Source organism: Triticum aestivum, chromosome 2A (assembly GCF_018294505.1).
Source record: "Triticum aestivum cultivar Chinese Spring chromosome 2A, IWGSC CS RefSeq v2.1, whole genome shotgun sequence".
NCBI lineage: Eukaryota > Viridiplantae > Streptophyta > Magnoliopsida > Poales > Poaceae > Triticum > Triticum aestivum.
In genome coordinates, this window is record NC_057797.1 from 103127897 (window position 1) to 103144902 (window position 17006).

General features: G+C 42.3%; 1 protein-coding gene across 1 annotated transcript; it reads left to right on the forward strand.

Moving 5' to 3' along the window:
• The first annotated feature begins 14755 nt into the window (after window positions 1-14755).
• LOC123191566 (leucine-rich repeat extensin-like protein 5) lies at window positions 14756-16248 on the forward strand. Its single transcript, XM_044604251.1, has 2 exons — window positions 14756-15116; window positions 15203-16248. The coding sequence occupies exons 1-2, from the start codon at window positions 14756-14758 to the stop codon at window positions 15685-15687; spliced, it is 846 nt and encodes a 281-aa protein (XP_044460186.1). The 3' UTR covers window positions 15688-16248.
• Window positions 16249-17006: the final 758 nt, after the last annotated feature.

Below are 17006 nucleotides of genomic sequence, written 5' to 3' on the forward strand. Positions count from 1 at the left end.
ACTTGGCATAATTTTAATGTAATTCTTCTTAATTGTGGTATGAATATTCAGATCCGAAATATTCTAGAAAAAAGTTTAATATTGACATAAAAATAATAATACTTCAAGCATACTAACAAAGCAATTATGTCTTCTCAAAATAGCATGGCCAAAGAAAGTTATCCCTACAAAATCATATAGTCTGGCTATGCTCCATCTTCACCACACAAAATATTTAAATCATGCACAACCCCGATGACAAGCCGAGCAATTGTTTCATACTTTTGGTGTTCTCTAACTTTTTCAATCTTCACGCAATACATGAGCGTGAGCCATGGACATAACACTTATAGGTGGAATAGAATGGTGGTTGTGGAGAAGACAAAAAGGGAGAAGATAGTCTCACATCAACTAGGCGTATCATGGGCTATGGAGATGCCCATCAATAGATATCAATGTGAGTGAGTAGGGATTGCCATGCAACGGATGCACTAGAGCTATAAGTGTATGAAAGCTCAAAAAGAAACTAAGTGGCTGTGCATCCAACTCGCTTGCTCATGAAGACCTAGGGCATTTTGAGGAAGCCCATCATTGGAATATAAAAGCCAAGTTCTATAATGAAAGATTCTCACTAGTATATGAAAGTGACAACATAGGAGACTCTCTATCATGAAGATCATGGTGCTACTTTGAGGCACAAGTGTGGTAAACGGATAGTAGCATTGCCCTTTCTCTCTTTTTCTCTCATTTTTTTTATTTTTTATTTGGGCCTTCTCTTTTTTTATGACCTCTTTTCTCTCTTTTTTTATTTGGGCTTCTTTGGCCTCTTTTATTTATTTATTTTCGTCCGGAGTCTCATCCCGACTTGTGGGGGAATCATAGTCTCCATCATCCTTTCCTCACTGGGACAATGCTCTAATAATGATGATCATCACACTTTTATTTTTCTTACAACTCAAAAATTACAACTCGATACTTAGACAAAATATGACTCTATATGAATGCCTCCGGCGGTGTACCGGGATATGCAATGAATCAAGAGTGACATGTATGAAAGAATTATGAACGATGTCTTTGCCACAAATACGATGTCGACTACATGATCATGCTAAGCAATATGACAATGATGGAGTGTGTCATAATAAACGAAACGGTGGAAAGTTGCATGGCATTATATCTCGGAATGGCTATGGAAATGCCATGATAGGTAGGTATGGTGGCTGTTTTGAGGAAGGTATATGGTGGGTGTATGATACCGGCGAAAGGTGTGCGGTATTAGAGAGGCTAGCAATGATGGAAGGGTGAGAGTGCGTACAATCCATGGACTCAACATTAGTCATAAAGAACCCATATACTTATTGCAAAAATCTACAAGTTATCAAAGCAAAGTATTACGTGAATGCTCCTAGGGGGATAGATTGGTAGGAAAAGACCATCGCTCGTCCTCGACCGCCACGCATAAGGAAGACAATCAAAAAATAAATCATGCTCCGACTTCATCACATAACGGTTCACCATACATGCATGCTACGGGAATCACAAACTTTAACACAAGTATTCTTCAAATTCACAACTACTCAACTACCACAACTTTAATATCACCATCTTCATATCTCAAAACAATTATCAAGCATCAAACTTCTCATAGTATTCAACACACTCATACGAAAGTTTTATTATTAATTTTGTATACCAAGCATATTAGGATTTTAAGCAACTTACCATGCTATTTAAGACTCTCAAAATAATCTAAGTGAAGCACGAGAGATCAATATTTTCTATAAAACAAATCCACCACCGTCCTCTAAAAGATATAAGTGAAGTACTAGTGCAAAACTACATAACTCAAAAGATATAAGCGAAGCACATAGAGTATTCTAACAAATTCCAAATCATGTATGACTCTATCAAAAGGTGTGTACAGCAAGGATGATTGTGGTAAACTAAAAAGTAAAGACTCAAATCATACAAGACGCTCCAAGCAAAACACATATCATGTGGCGAATAAAAATATAGCTCCAAGTAAAGTTACCGATAGAAGTAGACGAAAGAGGGGATGCCTTCCGGGGCATCCCCAAGCTTTGGCTTTTAGGTGTACTTATATTATCTTGGGGGTGCCATGGGCATCCCCAAGCTTAGGCTCTTGCCACTCCCTGTTCCATAATCCATCAAATCTTTACCCAAAACTTGAAAACTTCACAACACATAACTTAAAGTAGAAAATCTCATGAGCTTCGTTAGCGAAAGAAAACAAAAGACCACTTCAAGGTACTGTAATGAAATCATTCTTTATTTATATTGGTGTTATACCTACTGTATTTCAACTTCTCTATGGTTTATAAACTATTTTACTAGCCATAGATTCATCAAAATAAGCAAACACCACACGAAAAACAGAATCTGTCAAAAACAGAACAGTCTGTAGTAATCTGTAGCTAGCGCAAGATCTGGAACCCCAAAAATTCTAAAATAAATTGCTTGACGTGAGGAATTTATCTATTAATCATCTGCAAAAATAATTAACTAAATATCACTATCTAAATAAAAATGTCAGTAGTTCTCGTGAGCGCTAAAGTTTCTGTTTTTTACAGCTAGTGTAACAAGACTTTCCCCAAGTCTTCCCAACGGTTCTACTTGGCACAAACACTAATTAAACACAAAAGACACAACCAAAACAGAGGCTAGATAAATTATTTATTACTAAACAGGATCAAAAAGCAATGAATAAAAATAAAATTGGGTTGCCTCCCAACAAGCGCTATCGTTTAACGCCCCTAGCTAGGCATAACAGGCAAGGATAGATCTAGGTATTGCCCTCTTTGGTAGGCAATTCTTCAATGAGGCATCTACTATCTTTAGGAATTTCTTTATTTTTATTGATTATCAAATTTTTAGGCACAAGATCAAAAAAAATCATTTGTAACAAATGGTTCCTTAATGATAGCAAAAAGATTGGGATGAACACTTATAGATTTGAGATTCGCAGTTTCCTTACTAGAGGATTCACCCTTATTCTTAGGAACATACATAAGCTTGGCAATTTTAGCGGGAGGACTTGGAGTGTTCTTTATGGAAGAAAAAGTGGTTCCCAAGTTGGTAATAACATCCTCAAGTTTATCAATTCTAGTGGAATCGTGATTTATTTTCTCATTAACTATGGGTTCCTTCTCTTTTATATTTTTCAAAGTGACTCCTACTTTAGATCCATATTGAGAGATTCAGTTGTGAATCTTTTTATCCAAAATTTCAATTAACTCTACGGTAGCAACCTTATTTTCAATAATTTCAAGCCTTTGCATTACATGCTCCAAAGTTAATACAGTTCCATTAACCAAAAGAGGGGGTGAGCCAAACAAATCTATCATAGAATTATAAGAATCAAAAGTATGGCTACCCAAGAAGTTCCCTCCGGTAATAGTATCAAGGATATATCTGTGCCAGGGAGTTATGCCTACATAAAAATTGCGAAGAAGAATGGAAGTAGATTGCTTCCTGGTAGATCTATTTTGAGCATTGCAAATTCTAAACCAAGCATCTTTTAGATTTTCTCCCTCCCTTTGCTTAGAATTTAGAATTTCACTCTCGAGAGACAACGAAGAAGATAAGGGACTAGCCATAACGATAAGCAAACAAACTAACACACAAGCAACCAAAAAACAAGCGGGCAAAAAGAGGCAAATAGAGAAAGAGATGGAGGATAGAGAGAGAGAGAGGGCGAATAAACTGCAAGGGTAAAGTGGGGGAGAGGAAAACGAGAGGCAAATGGAAAATAATGTAATGCGGGAGATAAGGGTATGTGATGGGTACTTGGTATGTTGACTTTTGCGTAGACCTCCCCGGCAACGGTGCCAGAAATCCTTCTTGCTACCTCTTGAGCACCGCGTTGGTTTTCCCCGAAGAGGAACGGATGATGCAGCAAAGTAGCATAAGTATTTCCCTTAGTTTTTGAGAACCAAGGTATCAATCCAGTAGGAGGCTACGCGCGAGTCACTAGTACCTGCACAAAACAAATAAATCCTCGCAACCAACGCGAATAGGGGTTGTCAATCCCTACATGACCACTTATGAGAGTGAGACCTGATAGATATGATAAGATAATATTTTTGGTATTTTTGTGATAAAGATGCAAAGGAAAATAAAGGCAAAGTAAAAAGTAAAGGAAATAACTAAGTAGTAGGAGATTAATATGATAAATATAGACCCGGGGGCCATAGGTTTCACTAGTGGCTTTTCTCGAGAGCATAAGTATTCTACGGTGGGTGAACAAATTACTGTTGAGCAATTGACATAACTGAGCATAGTTATGAGAATATCTGGGTATGATCATGTATATAGGCATCACGTCCGAGACAAGTAGACCGACTCCTGCCTGCATTACTACTATTACTCCACTCATCGACCGCTATCCAGCATGCATCTAGAGTATTAAGTTAAAAACAAAGTAACGCCTTAAGCAACATGACATGATGTAGAGGGATAAACTCATGCAATATGATGAAAACCCCATCTTGTTATCCTCGATGGCAACAATACAATACGTGCCTTGCTGCCCCTACTGTCACTGGGAATGGACACCGCAAGATTGAACCCAAAGCTAAGCACTTCTCCCATTGCAAGAAAGATCAATCTAGTAGGCCAAACCAAACTGATAATTCGAAGAGACTTGCAAAGATAACCAATCATACATAAAAGAATTCAGAGAGGATTCAAATATTGTTCATAGATAGACTTGATCATAAACCCATAGTTCATCGGTCTCAACAAACACATCGCAAAAAGAAGATTACATCGAATAGTTCTTCACAAGAGAGGGGGAGAACATTGTATTGAGATCCAAAAAGAGATAAGAAGCCATCTAGCTAATAACTATGGACCCGTAGGTCTGAGGTAAACTACTCACACTTCATCGGAGGGGCTATGGTGTTGATGTAGAAGCCCTCCGTGATTGATGCCCCCTCCGGCAGAGCTCCGGAGCAGGCCCCAAGATGTGATCTCATGGATACAGAAAGTTGCGGTGGTGGAATTAGGTTTTTGGCTCCGTATATGATCGTTTGGGGGTACGTAGGTATATATAGGAGGAAGGAGTACGTCGGTGGAGCAACAGGGGGCTCACGAGGGTGGAGGGCGCGCCGGGGGGGGGGGGGGTAGGCGCGCCCCCTACCTCGTGGCCTCCTCTTTTGTGTCTTGACGTAGGGTCCAAGTCTCCTGGGTCTTGTTCATTGAGAAAATCACGTTCCCGAAGGTTTCATTCCGTTTGGACTCTGTTTGATATTCCTTTTCTTCAAAACCCTAAAACAGGCAAAAAACAGCAATTCTGAGCTGGGCCTCCGGTTAATAGATTAGTCCTAAAAATAATATTAAAGTAGAAAATAAAGCCGAATAATGTCCAAAACAGTAGATAATATAGCATGGAGCAATGAAAAATTATAGATACGTCGGAGACGTATCATACATCAGTATGTATTATTTCCAATAAGCCTGTTGCTCGTTCCATTGTTCCGGAGAACAGAGTCTTAGTCATCTTGCCCATGAGGCATGGTTCACAAGCATAAAGTGATTCATAATCAAGTGATTCCAAAAGCCCATCAGCATGGAGTTTCTGCATGCGCTCTACACCAATATGACCTAAACGGCAGTGCCACAAATAAGTTGCACAATCATTATTAAACTTATATCTTTTGGCTTCAATACTATGAATATGTGTATCACTACTATCAAGATTTAGTAAAAATAGACCACTCATCAAGGGTGCATACCCATAAAAGATATTACTCATAAAATAGAACAACTATTATTCTCTAATTTAAATGAATAACCATCTCGCATCAAACAAGATCCAGATATAATGTTCATGCTTAACGCTGGCACCAAATAACAATTATTTAGGTCTAAAACTAATCCTGAAGGTAGATGTAGAGGTAGCGTGCCGACGATGATCACATCGACTTTGAAACCATTAACCACGCGCATCGTCACCTCCTCCTTAGCCAATCTTCGCTTAATCTGTAGCCCCTATTTCGAGTTGCAAATATTAGCAATAGAACTAGTATTTGAAGGAAATATACCCTAGAGGAAAAACTAAAGTTTTTATTTATATTTCCTTATATTGTTATAAATGTTTATTATTCATACTAGAATTGTATTAACCAGAAACTTAGTACATGTCTGAATACATAGACAAACAGAGTGTCACTAGTATGCCTCTACATTGACTAGCTCGTTAAACAAAGATGGTTAAGTTTCCTAACCATAGACATGAGTTGTCATTTGATGAACGAGATCACATCATTAGAGAATGATGTGATTGACTTGACCCATCCGTTAGCTTAACACTATGATCATTTAGTTTATTGCTATTGCTTTCTCCATAACTTATACATGTTCCTATGACTATGATATTATGCAACTCACGAATACTGGAGGAACACTTAGTGTGCTATCAAACATCACAACATAATTGGGTGATTATAAAGATGTTCTACAGGTGTCTCCGATGGTGTTTGTTGAGTTGGCATAGATCGAGATTAGGATTTGTCACTCCGATTGTCGGAGAGGTATCTCTGGGCCCTCTAGGTAATGCACATCAGAATAAGCCTTGCAAGCAATGTGACTAATGATTTAGTTGCAGGATGTTGCATTATGGAACGAGTAGAGAGACTTGCTGGTAACGAGATTGAACTAGGTATGATGATACCAACGATCAAATCTCAGGCAAGTAACATACCGATGACAACGGGAGCAAACATATGTTGTTATGCGATTTGACCGATAAAGATCTTCGTACAATATGTAGGAACCAATATGATCATCCAGGTTCCGCTATTGGTTATTGACCGGAGATGAGTCTTGGTCATGTCTACATAGTTCTCGAACCCGCAGGGTCTGCGTGCTTAACGTTCGATGATGATATGTATTATGAGTTATGTGATTTGATGTACCGAATATAGTTTGGAGTCGCGGATGTGATCACGGACATGACGAGGAGTCTTGAAATGGTCGACACATGGAGATTGATATATTGGAAGGCTATGTTTGGACACCGGAAATGTTTCGGATAGGTTTAGGCATTTTTCGGAGTACCGGGGGGGGGGGGTTACCGGAACCCCCCAGGGAGTTAATGGGCCTTAATGGGCCATGGTGAGAGAGAGGAGGAGGCGGCCAAGTGGGAGCAAGCCCAATCCGAATTGGGAGGGGGGCCGACCCCCTTTCCTTCTTTCCCTGTCCCTCTTCCTTCTTCTCCTACCCCAACTAGGGAAGGGGGGGAACCTACTCCTACTAGGAGTAGGAATCCCCCTTGGGGCGCGCCATAGGAGGCTGGCCCTCCCCTCCTCCACTCCTTTATATATGGGGGAGGGGGGCACCCCATAGACACACAAGTTGATCTCTGAGCCGTGTGCGGTGCCCCCCTCCACAGATTTCCACCTCGATCATATTGTCGTAGTGTTTAGGCGAAGCCCTGCATCAGTAACTTCATCATCACCGTCAACATGCCGTCGTGCTGATGAAACTATCCCTCAGCCTCAGCTGGATCTAGAGTTCGAGGGACATCACCGAGATGAACGTGTGCAGGTCGCGGAGATGTCGTGCGTTCGGTACTTGATTGGTTGGATCACGAAGACGTTCGACTACATCAACCACGTTACTTAACGCTTCTGCTTTCTGTCTACGAGGGTACATAGACACACTCTCCCCTCTCGTTGCTATGCATCCCTAGATAGATCTTGCATGATCGTAGGAATTTTTTTTGAAATACTACGTTCCCCAACAGTGGCATCCGAGCCAGGTTTATGCGTAGATGTTATATGCACGAATAGAACACAAAGGAGTTGTGGGCGTGAGTATATACATATTGCTCGGCGTCACTAGTTGTTTCTTGATTCGGCAGTATTGTTGGATGAAGCGGCCCGGACCAAAATTACATGACCGCGTTCATGAGACTAGTTCTACCGACGTGCTTTGCACACAGGTGGCTGGCGGGTGTCAGTTTCTCCAACTTTAGTTGAATCAGATTCAATGAACAGGGTTCTTTAGGAAGATCAAAAAGCAATCACTATACCGCGTTGTGGTTTTTGATGCGTAGGTAAGAACGGTTCTTACTAAGCCCATAGCAGCCACGTAAAACATGCAACAACAAAGTAGAGGACGTCTAACTTGTTTTTGCAGGGCATGTTGTGATGTGATATGGTCAACACATGATTGTATAAAAAAATTTAGGAGAAGGACAGTAGGAGAGGCTCCTACTGTGTTTTCACATATAATGTAGGTGTTTACACAATTACATCATATGTACAACCATGCCAACCACCATAGAGAGAGCAGTGATTGGCCAGAAGCAGGACAGGAAGGGGACGTGCTATAGAGTCTACCTATTCAAAGATCAGCTACGAAAGAGGAGATGAGGGTAGAATGTGCCCTGTTGGTTCTGTGTTGCAGTAGGCCAAAGTACTTCTTGAACCTCCGAAGCCAGGCGTCGATGGTAAGGTCCACCCTTCTAAAGTGCTTGTTGTTCCTTTCCTTCCACAAGCTCCAAGCTGCCACGAGGAATGTGTCGAAGAAAAGGGGGACATCCCAGGTGTCTTGGGTGGTTTGCAATAGGTGCAGTCGACAGTCGAACCCCGGCCAGGTGATACCAAGTTTTTGCCAGCAACTTTGACTAAAAGGGCGAGTAAAGATCATATGATCCACCGCTTCTTCCATTGCCCCCCATACAGGAGACAACTATGGTCGTCACCGATGTCATAATGCTGGTGTTTTAGCATGTTGCGTGTGTTGAGTCTGTCATGGAGTAAGAGCCACCCGAAGACTTTAATCCTCATGATGCAGTGAGAGCGCCATAAGAATTTGAACATAGGATGAACGGTTGCGTCTCTGAACAAGTATTGATAGTATTCGGCTGGTTTGTACTCCATCTTGCCCCAAACATAGTACCAGACATCATTAATGGTGGAGGTCGGGCTCATGCGGGATGAAACCATTTGGATGTCCCGCACCTCATTCAAAGCCTGGGGAATAGTGGAAGGTGGAAGGCCTCAACAAGTGTCGTGCTATCCAACAAACCCTTCACAAACACGTCCTCATGCATGGCAAAGGAGAAATCGTGGGGGTGAGCGTGGTTGTCCCATAAATTTGCGAAGATAGCAGCTGCATCCGTAGAGAGGTTGATTGGGATGAGCGTGGATTTATGGAAATTAATCCGCAAGCCAATGGATGATGCATAATCGGTCAGGATCCCTTTGATGGTGGTTTCTTGTTGTGTGCATGCCGGCATTACCAAAATCATATCATCCACGTATTGGACCACCGTATCGTCTGCATAATCGGTCATGATCCCTTTGATGGTGGTTGCTTGTTGTGTGCATGTCGTGATTATATAAATTGTTGTATGAGATGATCATGTTTTGTAACACAGTTATCGGCAACTGGCAAGAGCCATATGATTGTCGCTTTATTATATGAAATGCAATCGCCATGTAATTGTTTTACTTTATCACTAAGCGGTAGTGATAGTTGTAGAAGCGATAGTTGGTGAGACGACAACGATGCTATAATGGAGATCAAGGTGTCAAGCTGGTGACGATGGTGATCATGAATGTGCTTTGGAAATGGAGATCAAAGGCACAAGATAATGATGGCCATATCATATCACTTATATTGATTGCATGTGATGTTTATCCTTTATGCATGTGATGTCTATGTTGTTGTAGATAGATGGCCCGTGTTGTTGTTCTGTTGAATTTTAATGCGTTCTTAGAGAAAGCTAAGTTGAAAGATGATGGTAGAAACTACACGGACTGGGTCCGTAACTTGAGGATTATCCTCATTGCTGCATAGAAGAATTACGTCCTGGAAGCACCACTAGGTGCCAAACCCGCTGTAGGAGCAACTCCAGATGTTATGAACACTTGGCAGAGCAAAACTGATGACTACTCGATAGTTCAGTGTGCCATGCTTTATAGCTTAGAACCGGGATTTCAACGATGTTTTGAACGTCATGGAGCATATGAGATGTTCCAGTAGTTGAAGTTAATATTTCAAGCAAATGCCCGGATTGAGAGATATGAATTCTCCAATAAGTTCTACAGCTACAAAATGGAGGAGAATAGTTCTGTCAGTGAACACATACTCAGAATGTCCGGGTACCACAATCACTTGACTTAGCTGGGAGTTAATCTTCCGGTTGATAGTGTCATTGACAACGTTCTTCAATCACTACCACCAAGCTACAAAAGCTTCGTGATGAACTATAATATGCAAGGGATGGATAAGACAATTCCTTAGCTCTTCGCGATGCTAAAGGCTGCGGAGGTAGAAATCAAGAAGGAGCATCAAGTGTTGATGGTCAACAAGACCACCAGTTTCAACAAGAAGAGCAAAGGGAAGAAGGGGAACTTCAAGAAGAACGGCAAGCAAGTTGCTGCTCAAGTGAAGAAGCCCAAGTCTGGACCTAAGCCTGAGCCTGAGCGCTTCTACTGCAAAGGGACTTGTCACTGGAAGCGGAACTGCCCCAAGTATTTGGCGGATAAGAAGGATGGGAAAGTGAAAGGTATATTTGATATACATGTTATTGATGTGTACCTTACTAATGCTCACAGTAGCGCCTGGGTATTTGATACTGGTTCTGTTGCTAATATTTGCAACTCAAAACAGGGGCTACGGATTAAGCAAAGATTGGCTAAGGACGAGGTGACAATGCGCGTGGGAAATGGTTCCAAAGTCGATGTGATCGCCGTCATCACGCTACCTCTACATCTACCTTCAGGATTAGTTTTAGACCTGAATAATTGTTATGTGGTGCTAGCGTTAAGCATGAACATTCTGGATCTTGTTTGATGCGAGACGGTTATTCATTTAAATCAGAGAATAATGGTTGTTCCATTTATATGAGTAATATCTTTTATGGTCATGCACCCTTGATGAGTGGTCTATTTTTACTAAATCTTGATAGTAGTGATACACAGATTCATAGTATTGAAGCCAAAAGATATAAGTTTAATAATGATAGTGCAACTTATTTGTGGCACTGTCGTTTAGGTCATATTGGTGTAGTGCATGAAGAAACTCCATACTGATGGGCTTTTGGAATGAGTTGATGCTTGCGAACCATGCCTCATGGGCAACATGACTAAGACACCGTTCTCCGGAACAATGGAACGAGCAACAGACTTATTGGAAATAATACATACTGATGTATGCGGTCCGATGAGTGTTGATGCTCGTGGCGGGTATCATTATTTTCTGACCTTCACAGATGATTTGAGCAGATATGGGTATATCTACTTGATGAAACGTAAGTCTGAAACATTTGAAAATTTCAAAGAATTTTAGAGTGAAGTGGAAAATCATCATAACAAGAAAATAAAGTTTCTACGATCTGATCGTCGAGGAGAATATTTGAGTTACGAGTTTGGTCTTCATTGGAAACAATGCAGAATAGTTTCGCAGCTCACCGCACCTGGAACACCACAGCGTAATGGTGTGTTCGAACGTTGTAATCGCACTTTATTAGATATGGTGCGATCTATGATGTCTCTTACTGATTTACTGCTATCATTTTGGGGTTATGCTTTAGAGACGGATGCATCCACATTAAATAGGGCACCATCAAAATCCATTGAGATGACACCATATGAACTGTGGTTTGGCAAAAAACCCAAGTTGTCGTTTCTTAAAGTTTGGGGTTGTGATGCTTATGTGAAAAAACTTCAACCTGATAAGCTCGAACCCAAATCAGAGAAATGTGTCTTCATAGGATATCCAAAGGAGACTGTTGGGTACACCTTCTATCACAGATCTGAAGGCAAGATATTCATTGCTAAGAATGGATCCTTTCTAGAGAAGGAGTTTCTCTCGAAAGAAGTGAGTGGGAGGAAAGTAGAACTTGATGAGGTAACTGTACCTGCTCCCTTATTGGAATGTAGTTCATCACAGAAATCAGTTCCAGTGATTCCTACACCAATTAGTGAGGAAGATAATGATGATGATCATGAAACTTCTGATCAAGTTACTACCGAACCTCATAGGTCAACCAGAGTAAGATCCGCACCAGAGTGGTACGGTAATCCTGTTCTGGAGGTCATGTTACTTGATCATGATGAACCAACGAACTATGAGGAAGCGATGATGAGCCCAGATTTCGCAAAATGGCTTGAGGCCATGAAATCTGAGATGGGCTCCATGTATGAGACCGAAGTGTGGACTTTGGTTAACTTGCCCGATGATCGCCAAGCCATAGAGAATAAATGGATCTTCAAGAAGAAGACTAACGCTGACGGTAATGTTACTATCTACAAAGCTCGACTTGTTGCGAAAGGTTTTCGACAAGTTCAAGGAGTTGACTATGATGAGACCTTCTCACTCGTAGCGATGCTTAAGTCCGTCCGAATCATGTTTGCAACTGCCGCATATTATGATTAAGAAATTTGGCAAATGGATGTCAAAACTTCATTCCTTAATGGATATCTTAAAGAAGAGTTGTATATGATGCAACCAGAAGGTTTTGTCGATCCAAAAGGTGCTAACAAAGTATGTAAGCTCCAGCGATCCATTTATGGACTGGTGTAAGCATCTCGGAATTGGAATATACACTTTGATAGTGTGATCAAAGCATATGGTTTTGTACAGACTTTTGGAGAAGCCTGTATTTACAAGAAAGTGAGTGGGAGCTCTGTAGCATTTCTGATATTATATGTGGGTGACATATTGCTGATTGGAAATGATACTGAATTTCTGAATAGTATAAAAGGATACTTGAATAAGAATTTTTCAATGAAAGACCTCGGTGAAGCTGCTTATATATTGGGCATCAAGATCTATAGAGATAGATCAAGACGCTTAATTGGACTTTCACAAAGCACATACCTTGATAAAGTTTTGAAGAAGTTCAAAATGGATCAAGCAAAGAAAGGGTTCTTGCCTGTGTTACAAGGTGTGAAGTTGAGTCAGACTCAATGCCCGACCACTGCAGAAGATAGAGAGAAAATGAAAGTCATTCCCTATGCTTCAGCCATAGGTTCTATCATGTATGCAATGCTGTGTACTAAACCTGATGTGTGCCTTGCTATTAGTTTAGCAGGGAGGTACCAAAGTAATCTAGGAGTGGATCACTAGACAACGGTCAAGAATATCCTGAAATACCTGAAAAGGACTAAGGATATGTTTCTTGTTTATGGAGCTGACAAAGAGCTCGTCGTAAACAATTTCGTCGATGCAAGCTTTGACACTGATCTGGATGACTCTAAGTCACAAACCGGATACATATTTTTATTGAATGGTGGAGCTGTCAGTTGGTGCAGTTCTAAGCAAAGCGTCGTGGCGGGATCTACATGTGAAGAGGAATACATAGCTGCTTCGGAAGCAGCAAATGAAGGAGTCTGGATGAAGGAGTTCATATCCGATCTAGGTGTCATACCTAGTGCATCGGGTCCAATGAAAATCTTTTGTGACAATATTGGTGCAATTGCCTTGGCAAAGGGATCCAGATTTCACAAGAGAACCAATCACATCAAGAGATGCTTCAATTCCATCCACGATCAAGTCAAGGAGGGAGACATAGAGATTTGCAAGATACATACGGATCTGAAAGTTGCATACCCATTGACTAAGCCTCTCTCACGAGCAAAACATAATCAACACCAAGACTCCATGGGTGTTAGAATCATTACAATGTAATCTAGATTATTGGCTCTAGTGTAAGTGGGAGACTGAAGGAAATATGCCCTAGAGGCAATAATAAAGTTGTTATTTATATTTCCTTATATCATGATAAATGTTTATTATTCATGCTAGAATTGTATTAACCAGAAAGTTATACATGTGTGAATACATAGACAAACAGAGTGTCACTAGTATGCCTCTACATTGACTAGCTCGTTAATCAAAGATGGTTAAGTTTCCTAACCATAGACACGAGTAGTCATTTAAGGAACGGGATCACATCATTAGAGAATGATGTGATAGACTTGACCCATCCGTTAGCTTAGAACTATGATCATTTAGTTTATTGCTATTGCCTTATCCATAACTTATACATGTTCCTATGACTATGAGATTATGCAACTCCAGAATACTGGAGGAACACTTAGTGTGCTATCAAACGTTACAACGTAATTGGGTGATTATAAAGATGCTCTACAGGTGTGACGCCCCGAGACCGATGCGCCAGGTGTCTTCCAGTTATTCGCTGTTGTTGCCGTGTCATTCGATTGCGTGTTGCATCTTGCCATGTCATCATGTGCATTACATCATCATGTTTTAAAAAAACTTGCATCCGTTCGGGTTCCCCCATTCTTTCCGTTGTCCGTTCTGAGCCCAGTCACACTTGCACGCGCCCGCGACACGTCCGGAATAGTATTTTATAAGTGCCCGGGAAATGTTCTCGGAATGGGATGAAAGTTGGCGTGGGGTGTTGTTTTGTTGTAGGTAGACCGCCTGCCAAGTTTCATCGCATTCGGAGCTCGTTTGATAGCCCAACCGTTAAACTATAGCGGCATTATAGCCGGTCTATCGTCGGACGTTTTCGGTCTCCGGAAACAGTCGCCGGGCCTCTCTCTCTTCTCTTCTATCAGCTCGAGACCGTCTACACAGTCCACTGCCTTCCGCCAAGCCCAACCTAACCTCTCTCGTCAGCTCACGGCCCTCCTCGCGCGCGCGTCCGAAACTGTCCCGAACCCGACCCGGATAGTCGTCATCATTGGATTCGGATCATCCCCAAACATCTACAAAACGTCTCCATTTTCTTTTTTAGGCTCCCTACCTATTTATTCTGGGCTGTCCGATTATGATAAGAGGGATTCAAACGACCCTACCCAAATCCACTCGGTATATATATCCGGATCAAACCCTAGTGCAATCCATCCATCCCCTCTCCGCCGCCAGCCGACCAACTCCCTCCTTCCTCGGGATCCTCCCAGATCCATCGAACCGCCACCTCCTCCTCGATCCAAATCCTCCCCTGTCCAGACACCGCTGCCACTGTCTTTCTCCCACCTCGGGTTCCCCTTCGCACCAATTAGCCACCACCAAAAAAACTTCCAATTCCATCGATCCATCCACCCAACTGCCGCCGCCCGAGAGCCTCGCTCGACCCCGTGCGCCACCACCGGCCGGCGACCTCGCCAGAGCTCTACCGGAACCGCCAGGCCAGCTCCTCGTGACCCTCTCCTTTCGTTCCCTTGTCCTTGAAGCTCTCTCTCCCTAACCTCTTCATCTCTCTGTACCTCAACAGGAGCTCTAGAGCCATGGTTTGATTTCGGCCTCGAGGTTCCGACACCGCCATCTCCTGCATCCGCTGCCGCGCCAAGTCTCGCTTCCTCACCCGTGCGTCAAGTTCTTGCTGCGGCCGCCTCGATCTGCCATGCCGATGCCCTCCATGGAGTTCCCTGCAGCTTCCCGTCAGCGCCATCTCGAACCGAGCCTCGCCCCTACACCGTCTTCCCCGCGCACCAAAGACCGGCGACCTCCAACCTCGCTGGAGTACCCAACCAGGGCAGCCCTTCCGCAATTCGTCGCGCCGCCCTGCCAGGACATGCCCCGCCGTCTCCTTCCTCGCCAGCTGCCACCGACCTCCATTCTGTCCTTAGCGCCGCCCGACCAAGTCCGGCGACCAAGCGCATGATCTGGTCGAGCTCGCCGCCCCTTGCCTACTTGCACGTCGTTCCCGTGCCTGGCCACCATGTCGCTGACCTTTGCTTCCCCTGCTACGAGCGATAGGATGAGGCACTGCCGGCGTTGACTCTATGACGAGCACGACCCCCTCCTCTGCTTCACGCATAGCGCAGCACCCTAACCCAGCTCTAGCGATCGCATGGGCCACAAGCAGATCCGGCCCAACGCCTCCCTTCGTGGCCTGCCTCTTCCTCCGACTGGGCTTGGCCCATGGGTGAGCTGCCCCAGTGCCCCTCTTGTTTTTTTTCTTTTCCTCCTGTTGGGCTAGCTAGTTTTGGCCCATATAGTGTTTTTTTCCTCGGGACGAATTTAGCTAATTTCCAGGGATTTGCAGATTTGCAGAAAAGACCCTATTCTTCTTGCATTTAACAACTCACCAACCATGCATCACATGTAAAAACTTAATATATGAAAAGTGCTTTGAATTTTGTGTACTTTCATAGTATGCCACTTTCATCCATGTTTGAAATGTTTAAAATGCTATTTGCATTAATTTTGCTTATATTCCATGTTAAAATGATTTATTTCATAACTTAATAACCGCAGCTTGGTTTTAAATAAATTATATATGTAAATGGGGTAGAAAAATGCCTAGTTTAACATGGTGCACTCATCTAGCATGTTTAAAAACTCTAAAATATGGTTTAGGGCAGAACAGTACCAAATCTAATATATGCTCATGAGGATTTTTTTTCCAGACTTGTTGCTTGTTGTTTTCGACCTCATTTAAACTTGCCTAGATAGGTAGTTTTGTCACGCTTCACCTTTTGCCATGCTAACCAACATTTGATATTGTTGAGTACATAACCGAGAGAGAACTAAATAAGTCATGTGGTGTTTCATTAATATGCAACTCGTTGCATATTGAGCTCCACTTAATTTGTAGTGTTGTTTGTTGCACTTTGCCATGCCATGCTTCATTAAACCGGACATGCATCATACTTGGTTGTGCATCATGCCATGTTTATGTGATGGTTGTTTACCATGTTGTTTGCTTCTTTCCGGTGTGCTTCTTCGGGTTAGTTCCGATAACGTCGCGTTTGTGAGGATTCGTTCGACTACTTGTCTTCTTCATGGACTCGTTCTTCTCCCTTGCGGGATCTCAAGCAAGATGATCATACCCTCGAAATTACTTCTATCTTTTCTTGCTAGTTGCTCGCTCCATTGCTATGCTGCAATACCTACCACTTGCTATATCATGCCTCCCATATTTCCATGTCAAGCCTCTAACCCACCTTGTCCTAACAAACCGTTGTTTGGCTATGTTACCGCTTTGCTCAACCCCTCTTATAACATTGTTAGTTGCAGGTGAAGATGGAGTTTGTTCCATGTTGGAACATTGTTATATGTTGGGATATCACAAT

Excerpts from the sequence above, each read along its gene's own strand:
- LOC123191566 (XM_044604251.1), top strand. The coding sequence starts at position 14,756 with ATGATAAGAGGGATTCAAACGACCCTACCCAAATCCACTCGGTATATA. Across the intron at positions 15,117-15,202 it reads AGCTCTACCGGAACCGCCAG|GAGCTCTAGAGCCATGGTTT; the intron begins GCCAGCTCCTCG and ends GTACCTCAACAG.